This window comes from Calidris pugnax, unplaced genomic scaffold (genome assembly GCF_001431845.1).
Source record: "Calidris pugnax isolate Ruff unplaced genomic scaffold, ASM143184v1 scaffold44, whole genome shotgun sequence".
Lineage (NCBI taxonomy): Eukaryota > Metazoa > Chordata > Aves > Charadriiformes > Scolopacidae > Calidris > Calidris pugnax.
The window spans coordinates 10643654-10656725 of NW_015094506.1; the positions used below are offsets into that span (position 1 = coordinate 10643654).

The 13072-nt window shown below is 42.1% G+C and overlaps 1 protein-coding gene and 1 long non-coding RNA gene across 3 annotated transcripts; one reads left to right on the plus strand and one right to left on the minus strand.

The window, feature by feature from the left end:
• The first annotated feature begins 21 nt into the window (after positions 1–21).
• LOC106901252 lies at positions 22–8558 on the plus strand. Of its 2 annotated transcripts, XR_001414292.1 has the most exons (5): positions 22–222; positions 5569–5622; positions 6465–6530; positions 6631–6742; positions 6952–8558. It is a non-coding gene; the product is annotated as an uncharacterized LOC106901252 (long non-coding RNA). The 2 variants fall into 2 exon arrangements; XR_001414291.1 differs by having other exon boundaries at positions 6465–8558.
• A 2109-nt stretch (positions 8559–10667) lies between these two features.
• On the minus strand, positions 10668–12341 carry SOCS2 (suppressor of cytokine signaling 2). Its single transcript, XM_014963743.1, has one exon. It carries the CDS (start codon positions 12221–12223, stop codon positions 11792–11794), a length of 432 nt encoding a protein of 143 aa, XP_014819229.1. The 5' UTR covers positions 12224–12341; the 3' UTR covers positions 10668–11791.
• Between the last annotated feature and the right edge of the window lie 731 nt (positions 12342–13072).

A 13072-nucleotide genomic window follows, 5' to 3' on the forward strand; every position in this document is an offset into this window, starting at 1 on the left:
GAAGTGGGGAACTACACGGGGCGCCCCGGCGCCCGCCGAGCCTGCGCGGGGACCGCCATCTTTGTTGAAGGCAAGAGGGCTTCGCCGGAAGCCGCCGCGGGCCGGCCGAGGAAAGGCCGCCGCTGCCGGCGCCGCTGAGGGCGGGCCGGGAGGCCGCCATGTCAGCTGTGGGCAGCGGTGGGCCGGCCGGCCGGGAGACACGGCCGCCTCCCCGCCGGGAAGGTGGGCCTCGGGGAGGGGGGGGCGTACTGCGGGGAGGGGGTCTGCTGCTGGGTTTGGGGTTGAGGGGGGAGGCTAGCAGTGGGGAGCCGGCCCACGTCCACTTCGCGAGTGAGCAAAGGGGAGCCCCGACCCCGGGCCGGCTCGGGAAGGGGCCGCGCTGCTGCTCGGTGCCGAGGGGCTGTCGGGGGTCTCGGGGGGTCCCCGCGGAGGAGGCTCCTTCCCAAGAGCGCGGAGGGACCTGCTGCGCCCCCGCATCTCGGTGGTGAGGGGGATTTTTGGTTTGGTTTGGGTTTGGTGGTTTTTTTTTTAGAAAGTGGAGGAGTTGGTGCTAAAATTAAATTAGAAACTACAAAACCCGGCGTTTTCATAGCAGCTGATCCCATTGCTCTCGAGGGGTGCCGGTGCCTATTGGCAAGTGTACGCCGAGCCCAGCTTCATCCAGGCGCTGGTGTCACCGTAGCAATCCTACAGCAACGCTGTGTGCACCACTATATGCAGATATTTAGCTTCATTACTTTCATCTGAACAGCCTAAAAATGGAGCAGCTTTCATAGATGAAAACTGTTGAGTAAGATCCAGCCTGCGTCTACCACATTTCGAGTGCTGTGGATATTCTCATAGTTTTATTCATCCGTTACTGAATACAAAAACATTTCTCTCACATCATTTTATACAAATACATGAAGCCAAAGTACAGCAGAAGAGGGAAAACTGTGATTCATAGAGCTATAAAAATGAGGCAGTGTCATTTCCTATCACATATCACTGAAGAACTTTTTTCCTTCTTTACGTAGGCGTGAGGTGTCAGGCGGCCTTGGGCAGTGTCAGCCCTTTTCTTTCATGTTGGGACCGCAATAGCGATGGAAAAAAAAATATATATATAAATAAATAAAAGAAGATCCTGCAGAGCTGGAATGCGCTACCTTGAAGCTGCAGGCAACCACAGCAAGCTGGCTGTGGTCTGCTCGGCTTGCTAATGCCCGCCCTCTGGAAAAGCAGGGAACGGTGGTTGCTGCAGCTAGAAATGCTGCCACTATGTGAATCCCGTTTGTACATTCGGTTTAGACTTAAACGTACAGATTTAAGGGTGTTTGGAAGTTTGTTATGGAAACCTTTACACGCCTTTCCTAGGCATTGTACCCAGGAAATATTTACCATGGAAAAATACAACTGGAAATAGTATTGGTGGAGCTCGCATACTGCATATGCTCAACATGATATTTATCTACAAGATTTTGCATACGGATACACACTTGGGCACACTCAGAAAGCTTAGATCCTTTTCCTTTGATTTTCCTGTGGCTGACAGCAAAGTTGAGAATTTATGTGGATGCAGAATGTAAATCACAGTCTTAATGGCAAAGTTTGTACGCTGAATTTAAAAAATGTTTAAAAAATTATAGACATTTATTATGTGGCCAGCTTCTGCAGAGATGCTAGTTATTTGGCAATTTTAAAGCAATATTTTTGTTTAATTGACATAGTGCTTTTATCTAGGATTATTTCCAGACAATAAATTTGATACAAGGAGGTTAAATTACTTTTAAATAATTGATAAATAATATCTTATTCCAGTGTATCTATTAAACCAAGGTAAATGTTTTTTGTCTCAGGCACACATGTTATTCTTCTAGGAACACAGACATGAAAAATTTAAATACTCCTATGGGTTGTTTCAGAGTGATGCATTAAAGTATTTACTATGACCTTGACAACACTGGAAACCACACAAGTAAGTCATCGTCGGCAACTCTTAAGAAATACACTGCTGTTGTAGCCAAAGTACAGCAGAGGTGGTTTTAGATGTTCATGTCATGGATAGTTTGGAATACCAGTCGTGAGAAAAACACACTTGTAAACAACACAGACCGCGCCAGGGAGCAGAGAACACCATGAACCATCTATATGATCATTCCTCAGCACAGTGCTGTAGAGCTGCTGAAAGTTTCCCCTCTCTTAGCTTCTTGTATTTCTGATTGCCAGCTCCTTTTGTTTTTTGTTGTTTTTTTTCTACTCACAATCTAAGGAGCTGTATTATATATGGAATTGGAGTGACCAAACTCGGAGACTTAAAATCATCATTGCGATCCCGACAGCTGCATTTAATAGCAGATAATGTGCCTACACATTAAAATAGAAAATTAAGACAAGCAGTTACATCACTTGCATTTACTGTATCTTTTTGCCAGATGAGGCAATTAGGATTATTTATGTTATACTGTCCAAGAATATCTTAGAAAGTTAGCAAAACATATGGATGTGCAGAGAGCAACTCTGGTTCCCACTGAAGTAAATGGTAGCAGTTGTACAGCCAGCGTTTAGTCACGTCTTTGCTTACAGCCTAAACAGAGATGTGAGGAAGGAAAGCGGTGAAAGGAAACAGATAAGCCCAGGAAGGAAGAGGATGACAGCAGAGGTCCGAGTCTAATTAGAGGAAAAATCTGGTGTTTCCTTTTCCTTCCACTAGTTTATAGCTAGTGCTGTGAATTCACTAACGGGTGCTGTAAATGCACTGCTGGTGTTTCAGGTTCATCTTTAGCCGTGCACCCCCGGTGTTCATCATGCTCTGCAGCTATGGAGTAAGGATGCGAACGGGTAATACTTCAAGGAGAGAAGCCCTTAAAACTTTTCATTTTGGTTCTGTTCAGGTTCAGCCCTGACTAAAGTTCTTCCAGTTCAGTTCTGGTCTGAGTCCAACAAAACTTGGTTATATTCCACTTTTAGAGACACGAAAAAAAATTTATATATATATATGTATATTTGAGCCAGTTTAGGTTCAACTCCCCGCTAACTCTGGTCAAATCTCAAAGCTAACCATGATTAAAAAAAGCAGATTAAAGAAAGTATATTTCCTTGACTTTATAAATCACTGGACCACAGTCAATCCCACACATCAGTATCATCAGACTTTTAGACTTAACTCCTTGTTCTCTCTGGTTCTGTGGATTGGGGAACTGCCGGTGGTCATCAGGCCATGCTTTTGAGGACTACTGAATTCAGGGTAGCAAGTCTGAATCTGTAGGAGCCAAGCTAAGCAGCATCTCTTCTAACAATGCTCTTCTCTTTATGTGTGGGTTATTCCAGGTCAGAATACTAGAATTTTAAATTTACCATACACTTTTCTTAAAGCTCATTTAAAAGTCACAAATCGTTTTAGAAATGCTGTACAACAAGATTTAAAAAAAAAATAAAAGCCTTTGAGAGGATCCTTTATGCTAATTAAAGTCAAGCTGTATCCTAGCATGTACATATTTTCTTTGTTTTCTACAGACTAATTTGTTTCTGCTGATAACAAGAGCCAAAATGTGTTTTTAAAACTGGTGCAAGCAGATTTATTCTATTAGGACTACGCTGTTTTCAATTGTCTGTAGGACAGCATTCCAACTTTAAGGACAAAAGAAAAGAAATATGAGCCTCTAGATCTGTTTATTAAAAACACATCTAATTGGTTAAACCTCTCACAAAACCTCTGAAATGAAGATGGAAAAAAAAGAAACATATATTATATGTTCGCCTGTCATTTTTAGAAAGAAGAGCACACAAAACATGTCTGAATGTGATGCATCTCAAAAATACTGCTGAAATCCGAGTCAGGGTGGCCCAAACTCGGTGGCCTGAAGACCAGATGAGGGTCTTGCAAGCCATTGCTGTCCACTGCCGTCCCAGGCAACAATCCCTCCCCTTCCTCCCTCTCCTCTTCCTCCTCACCCTGGTCCCCACTGCACTCCCCTTTGCAAGGGTGGCCCTCCCTAACGTGCCAGCCACCGAAAACCAGGCTGATGCGAAGGAATGGAAGGTTTTTGGTATGGGAAGACTGCCCAACTTGTAGAGGGAGATTAGGCTGGGGTGCGCTGGGCACCAGTAGGATTTGAGGGCACTGGGCTGTGGATTGGGAGGGGGTGTCACCCTTCAGGTGGCATTGGCTACCCCAAAAGCGTTTGTGAGAAAAGATGACAGGCAGGACTAAAGTGCGTCGCCAAAGGGGGATTGGCCCCTGGGCTGCTGCTTACATTATTCAGATACTTCATAACTTCCCATCCATTTAAATAATAAAGGCTTTAAATTAAACACAGTTGGAAGAGAGCAATGACCACAGAACAAAGGTGACACATCATGAACTTCCTTAAAAATATTGTTTTATTAAAAAGCACGTCCAGCATGTAGGTAAAATATAGCACAGAAAGTTTCAAAACATCTTAAACCATGGGGTCTGAAGTGACCGTGCAGTGTCTATACATTTACATTTTTTTCAATAATAAAAATGTTTATTCACAGTACTGCAATGAATTAATTCACAATGCTGTTTATTTTAATACAAATAATCTCTAGCCAAAAACTGAATGCAGAATAGTTATATGAAAAGAAGCAGGCATCAGATGTGAAAATTTTTGTATTCATTGCAGAAAATAAAAAATAAATCTCTGCAATGAATTGTAATAAAAAACCTGCAATTAATATTTGAAAAATATGACTCAGTATTTCTCAGAATTTTTAGTCCGTTTTCTTTAAATATATGAATTAATGTAGTTCTGTGTTTGTTTTTGAAGTTTAATTTAAAGATGCTTTGAGGAGACAGATGAAATACTGCAAGCCTCTAAATATTTATTCCAGACTTCTGAAGTTAGTTTTTTGTAAAACAACCATTTTAATAATGTGAGAACAAACAAAGTAAATTCACAAATTAGTCTGAAAATCAAACATTAACAAATAAGTAAAAGGAATTTAAGATTCAAGTCTGAAACCTTTTCACAAAACCAACTTATTTTATTTGCAAATTACAGCATATGAAATGGTGGTCTAGCATTTTAGATAAAAGTCCGGAAGGTTGGTTTTATTTAGGAAAAGAATAACTACTGCTTCTTGTAATCTTCTCTTTCTTTCCCAGGCTTTGAGCTGGACAAACTCATATACAGTACTTATTCTTAAAGGTTCTTACTTTCAGATTAAACTTTTCAGGAGCTAGTAATGGTTCATGGAAAATTTTTACAGGTTGCCTTGCAAGAGATTTGCTTATCCTTCCATAAATCCTGTTTTCAAACAAAAAATACCCTTTGATTAAAAATTCACTTACTCAGTTTTGTTCGCTTTCGAAAAGCAATCTGTCTGCACGCATGGTTACAGTGGGCTAGTTAAGCAGCCTGCAGCAGGCACTGCATCTTCCATCAGGGGAGTTTAGAGAAACAGATGAATTTCCAGAAAACATTTATCTTCTCGCAGGCAGTTTCCCTCACAGACAACACGCCTCTGAAGCGCTTCAACTCACCGAGGAGCTGCGATGCCACTTCCACTGCTATCGAGTTAGACAAGAATCTCAATTTCCTAACTTCTTTTCTTCTCTCTTTCTAGCAATGCAGCCATTCAAAGATATTGCCACCGTTGCAGCTTAAGTTCCTATCAATGGTAATTGAAATATAAGTGACTTTTCACCCCACCCTGATCAATTACAAAATGTTAAGTCTGCTGCCCACTTTACAGACAGGTAAATGTAGGCTCAATCTTGCTTAATATTGCTCTTTCTAAAAGAAAGTGAACCAGCTAAAAATCCCTTAAACAGTAACAGTTGGTCCACAATTTATTCCACCCTCCAGGCTGTGTCAATGAGCAGCACACTGGGTAAGAAAAAAACAAATGTGTGATGTGTGTAATATTGGTGTCCGGAGCGACCCCTCCAATTTGGAGATTCCCCCGGGGGCAAACTGAGTGTGGATTCAGAGATTCAGCTGAACAGATCCTATTTCAGGGCTGCAACCTAAAGAGATACAATTGAATTGTAAACAAAATGTTTTGAAAAGTTATTTTACAGCCTTCAGATATCAGTCTTACAACTGTTTATGTAATTCTTGTTGTCAAGCCTGATTCAAATAACCTCAATAAAGTCAAATGAAGAATTTGCACTGGGCTTTGAATCTTTTCTTATGTTTAACATACCTCAGTTGCAATCCTCAGCTATGAAACATCAATTATGGAGCAATTCGACTGTAAACAAACAGGTGTACTTACATAAACCCTGCCTGCCAAGTGAGAGAAAAATTAAAGCAATCGCATTGAATTTGGGGATTTTTTAAAAAATGTAATTTGTTCTTCGAAGCACTCGGCACTGAACTTTTCCTGGGTATTATCTGTTTGAATTTTTTCCTATTAAATGTCAGCTTGTTTCTTATACTAATATAAATAGTTTTTGCTCCTGAATTTTTTTACTCCGTAATATCATAGAAAGTAATTGTATGATTTTGATATTTCAGTTCCTGGAGAGTTAGTGGCTCCAACTCTGGAAGAAAAAACAAACAAACAAACAAACCAAAACACAGGTGAAATCTTTTTTTTTTTTTTTAAAATAAAATAAAATCCACAATTTTTCAGGGAGATTAAACACCATAGTTATGGTGATATGTTTTTACTTTTCCCTAGACTTTCTCAGAGGCACTGGCTACTTCAAAGTCCTGGAGATAACCTGATTAACAAACACAGTTCATTCCTCCCCTCCTTGACAACCTTGGGACCAGGACAGACTGATTTTGCTGTAAGCTTAATTTTTCTCCTAAAGTTCAGTTTTCTAGCCAGGTTTTGTTTATATGTGTTTTCAAACTGTGCTGATACTAGTTACCCCCCTGGACCTCTCAGCACAGTGCCAGTCCTGATGGTCAGTTATTTGACACACCGTGTGAGAAGTGCCACCTCTCACAGGAGCTGCTGGCTTTTCCATGTTCTTTCCCTTCCATTCCTTTTCAGCCACCAAATAATGACCAGCGATGTCTGGCAACGATGCCCTTCACAGCCCCTGGCACCAAGAACTCTGCCTCCCAGTTACATGGACTGATTTGTAGAAATGACCCAATTTCATCAGTGTCGTGGGGAACCTCCATGTTGTTGTAAAGAGAGCTCAGACCTTGGTGATCTGAAGTGATGTGTCGGTGGTATGTTGTTTCCAGGCATTTTCAGTCATGCTAAGGGCTTAGCAAAATAGTGAGACCTGCTGAAGGGAACACTAATAAAGGAGTGGTTTTCAGGAGCTAGGCTGAGATACCAGAGTAGCTTGTCATCCCTGTTTCCGTGGTGTATACAGCGCTAACCAGCTCAGACCTTTCAAGTAATTTCTAGTTATTCTATTTGGAAATTTTATGGCTTACATACTAAATGTTTCCCTTATTTCTACAGTTTTTTAAAAATAAAAATTCTCCTTTCAATGGAAAAGTTTCTTGTAATTATTGAGAACCAGTAATACAACTGTTAGAATCCCTCAAGCCATTACTTCCTCTAGCAGTCAACATGATACTTAGATTTATTTTAATGACAGCAGAGTCAGCAGAAGTTTTATTTTACTTTATTTTAAATGGCTGTTAGACATGACACCCACATCTAAAGGTATCTCTTCCCATTTCCATCATGTGTTTTGGCTTTAAAAGATCAAAGCTCTGACACCTCTCAACTTACTTTCTGCTAGATCCTAAGCTTATAGCCAAAGGAAAAATCCATAGGAATTTTATCAGGAATACAGGGGAAAGTTCTTGAATAGCACATGTAAGTAAATAAAGCTTTTCTATGATCTTTAACAAGCTAATTTACCTGCAGAAACACTTTGCTAAGACACAAGAGGTGGCTAAGGCAGAGGAATTTATGCAACCACAGAACCCTGTCCTTCCTATTGTATGTAGATCCTGTTCTCTTCTAATGCTCCATAGATTTAAGCGAGGAATAAGTCTGGGATTGTTTTAAGATATAAAAATAAATCCCTCTCTCCCCATATTCTAGTGAACAATTTTTTCTTCTTGCTAATAATTATGTATTGTTTATCTAGAATGTGGTTACATAAAATATAATTAGGACAACACCGAGGACATCAGATTAAAATAAAATTAATTACAATGCAATGGGTGCAGCTGCTTGGTTACATTCCCACTCTACCCACCCATCTTGTACTTGGACAATTTTCTGTCTCTGGTGATAGTACAAACAGCAGAGAAATACAACTAAATACAACTAAAATGGAGCCACAGTTCACACTTCTGCTAGGCTTAGTGCTCAACAAAGTACAGTAACCAATTCCACCTTCATCATTCATCTTGCAATTATTTTTTTTATTATTTTATTCAAGCATCACTTTTAGGATTGTGGGATTCTCAGCTTCCTTTAATTAAAGTGAAGAGGTTTTCAGCAACTAACATTATAAACTGGAAAATCTGAAACCTCAAGCCTCAAAAATGAAAACCCAAACCAAAACATGGGATGAAACAAAAGGCTTAGGATTAAAATCCTTATCATGATTTTTGGTTGACTCATGGGCATTGAACCTGTGAAACTGGCTTTGCCGAATGCTCTGTACTAGCAATTCAAGATGACATATATCAGTTAAAAGTCATTTTTGGAATCTGAAGGGCCAGCAATTTAAAAGCTAGTGCTCTGAACAAGCCACAGCAACATCCAAAAAAGTAAAAAAAAAAAAAAAAAAAAAAAAAAAAAAACTAGGAATTTCTTTAAAAAAAATGTTTGGACAACATGATGGTGCCTGAAAATTCATAGGGTCTACATGAAAGATTTTTGTACCACTGTAATCTAATAATGTGCTATCCTTGGATTTTTTGTACCAGAACAAGTTATTCCTCTGTGCTGCGTTAGAATGAAGCTGAGCTTGCAGTGAGTTATGGTGTGGTTTAGTTTTACTTGTGCAATGCATCAGCCCTAGGGCTGGCATCCTAATGAGGACAAGAACTATGCTTTCATACAAAGAGGACTAGTTCCCCCTCCAGTCTGTTCAAAATATCGTTCACTGCTTCAAGCACACCATAGCTACAGACCCTACTAATTCCTCGCAGCAACTAACACAAACGGTACAAAGTGTAAGTCAGTATGCTAAACGTTTGGTGACCTCATTCCACATCACGGTAACCACTCCTGATTATTCACAAGTATCACCACCTTTCACTTTACTAGTGCTCCTTGCCTTCAGCCTGCCCTTCACCCTTGTGCTTTGGAGACCCGCTAACGACAAGCCCAGCAACCTGCCCTGCATCTGCTCCAGGTGGTTCCTCAGAGCTTGGCCCTGCCGTGGGGTACACCCGGCCTGTGAGTGCTCACAGCAGGCTGCCAGCAAGGAGCCATAAATCACTTCTGATATGTGCAACAGGACTGTCTCCGTGCACCCCAAAGCTCTTACCTTCTCAGTCTGCTTGTTCCAGCATTGGTATTTGGGATTTTAAATCCCCAGGCCAGGGACTAGCCTGAAGGGAATTTATTTTAAAGGACCTTAGTACAACATGTTCACCTCTGATACCCCAAGCATATCACAGCTAAGTATCATCTTGGGCTAAAAATGCTCAGCAGTAGAAGGTTAATGTAGCAGCGGTTAGTGTGATTCCTTACTGTAAGAGGAGTTATTCCGTATAGCAGCTATCTCATCTCAAGGTAAAGCTAGGCACGAACTGTAAGAAAACAAATTCATTAGAATGAAAAGGGTTCCCGGAAATACAGCTCTTTCCTGGGCACTGCTCACAGGACAAGCTTCTCAGCTTCAGGTGGCAGTCCCTAGCAAGACAGATGACAAGCACAGGAGAACTGTGCAATTATGTAAATACCTGGAATGTGAGAGCTCTTCTGGGCTGCGTTATGTGAAAAACTTCCAACAATCTGCTACATTTTGGCAGGGCAGGGGAAAAAACTTACATAACACAAGCTTTTGTCTTGTTCTTCAGGAGAAAATTCACCCTATTTCTGTATTAAAGCTTACATTAAAAATGGGGAGAGAGAATGGAAGCTGGGGAGGAGGAAGGAGAAAAGACACTTTTTCCACAGGGAGAACAACAGGTCAAGTATTTGCTGCACCAAGGGACCATCCCCTCTGCCTTGGGTCCTTGGTGTCTTCTTTGTCTAACGCCCCTGCTGCTCATTTCTACCAGCACGTTAATGACAAAACTATGTGCCTAACACTGGCAGTTCAGATGCAACAAAATAAGCTGGTCAATGCCCCAGAGTTTATGAGAAGGCACAGGACATCTTGACAGTACTACAGAGCAGTTAATTCACAAGGAAAACAAGATTATTTTATGTTGTTTCTATTTCAGCCTGGGCAGGACTAGGTTACAGCAAGTCTTGACAACCCTCCTTGTTCAAACACAGGTCTATTTGCTTTAATTAAAAAGAAAGCTAGGGAAAGAGTTAAAACCACGAACTTGTTGACTGAGGATGAATCTATGTCCTTGTTTCTCTCTTTACTGCTCTCCTATTACTCTCATCCTGGATAATTCTTCTATTAAATACTTTGCATTTAGACTGAGGAGCGGGTACTGAGAGTCTTAGTCCCTTCTTCCCATTTGGAGGACTGCTGTAACAGAAAAAGTGATGTCCTGTGCTAATACCTAACTAGAGGAATTCAGCAGGCAGCCTCTAAGCCACTAATCTGAATGTAATCCAGCCATACCTTGGAACAGCACCACAAAGGCAAAGCGGGGGTATTCATCCTCACCCATACATGTGCATTTATTTGAGTTATTAGCTGGGAAATTGTATAGGTTCATAAGATCACTGTTTCCAGAATAGCAGCAAATTCATACATACAAAGATTGGGAGATTGTTGTGCAATTTGATTTACTTTATTGAGTAATAGTCTGATAGCTACAATAATGAATTGGAAGAAAAGAAAAAAAAAAAAAAAGAAAAAAACCTGACCAACCCCCTCCAAAAAAAACCCCCCAAATCCATATTTCCCCACATTTTGGGAAACAAGCTGAAGAAAACATTCTACATTGTAGAAGACAGCTGTAACTGCTGATATCCATGCTTTGACATTGGAACTCAGCAACTGCAAGTCTGCAGCGTACAGTCCTAAAGCCTCAACCAAAAGAGGCTTAACAGTAATAACATGGATATATCACCACTGGGAAGATGTTAAAATGTTAACAAAGATTCTGGGATACCAATCTGGTATAATCAGCAACATACTGGGTTCCTATGAAAGATGTGGCATTTCTCCTTAAGGTCAGCTTTTAGAGAACTTTGAAAAACAATGTTTTAAACTGATTACTTACAGTACTCCTTTGCTTGCAGAAAAGCACAAGAATTATAGTTCAATAAAAACTGAATAGATGATCACTTTTTTGACTGGATTTGATTAGTTACATAACTTTGGCAAGATTATCACAGTGTGATCCAGTTAAGCTTTCAGGATTATACGAACACCAGCACCAAATTAATCTTGGAATCAGACAACTGAGACACTTATGCACTCTCATACATCTGACCAATTCTGTAGTCTCTCCCAGTCCCACTGCTTCAGTTAGCCTTTGATAGTGCAGTATTTTATGGCATTGACAAAGCAACACAATCTGGACAGATTCCTGGCTTCTCTCTCCTCGCAAGAATAGCATGCCACCTTGTTGAACCCCCGAGGATGCAAACTGGGATTATTCTACATAAAGTCTCCCTTTGTGGCATCTGAAATAAAAACCTTTCCCCCAGAACTGCCACTGTTTTGATAGTGAATTCCATGCCGAGTTGTACAACTGGTTACTCAGTTTTTGGTTGATTTAAGAATTGCATTTAGAAGTTACTCTACATAAGAGGCATTTAGAAAAGACATTTATACCTGGTACTGGTACTCTTTCAAGTACTCTTTTAGTCTTGTTGGTAATGGTAGCTCCCAGATCTGATTTGTGCATTTGTTTATAGTTATTCTGCAGCGGTGTTGCAGAGATGGAGCAGACGTATAGAGAGGTTTGTTCAAGTAAAGATGAACTGTTCCATTTGAAGGCGTTTCGGTTCTGTCCTTGCACATAAGAACATAGTACTCAATCAAATGCACAACACTGTTGAACTGCTTAAGTCTAGATCTGACACAAGTGATAGAGTCCAGTCTAAACTTGCCATCTTGATATTCTATGCGTAGGTTAGTCGGTCCTGCTGATGTTTTTACAGAAATAGTCAGTAGATACTCTGAATGTGAACTATCCCTAACCAAGAAGGTCCCCTCAGGGGCATCCTGTAATCTCTCTTTGGCTTCAGCAACAGTCATGTTGCCCCAGTACCACCCTGTTAAAAGAGGAGACAAAGAGGGGTTTTGTTTATTCCTGTTTGTTTGGTTTCCTTGTTTAAAAAGCTGCTCTTTGGTTGATATGCCTGTAATAACCCATTTCCTTTATTATTTGAAAGCTGTAGTCCTGCAGGCGTTGTAAATTTTTATTTGCTATTTAGATTCATTTGCTTTCCAATGCGTCTCGTTTTGACAGAGCCTTCCAGGTCCCTGTTTATTTTCATATCTGTGCAGACACACGCACAAACTTTCCTGCAGCGTCCTGCGAGGCTGCCGCCGAAGCCGCAGACCCCACCGACCGCCCGTACAGTAGCGGGGACGCGCCCCGCGGCTCGGCGCTGCGCACACGCCGGGGCGAGCGCTGCGCCCGCACGGCACACGGTGGCAGCCCGCAAAAAGCCCGCTTGTGTGAACCCTGAGAGGCTGTTGTTGAGATGAGCTTCTTTTAGCAATCAGAAGCAGGCAGGGGTAAGAAAACAACTTCGGCGGTGCGGCTGCGGTCCTAGCGGAGAGACGATGAAGACAAAAGCCCTTCCCTCCGCCCGCGGAAAAGCCCCGCGCCCCGCGGAGCCAGGCAAGCCGCCGCCACGCCGGCGAGCAAAGCGCAGGTACGCGGGGCCCAGGGGATGCGGTGGCGCCGCCGTCCGCTCCCCACGCCGCGGCCACCCCGGCCGGCGGCAGCGCCCGGTCCTCGCCCGGTCGGCGAACCCGGGCTGCCGCCGGGACGCGGCGCTGCCGCCGCGGGCGGTGCTTTCGCCTCAGCCGCCGGAGCCCCCGGAAGGTAGGAACCGCCGCTGCCCCTCGCCTTGCCCCGACCCCACAGCGCCCGGC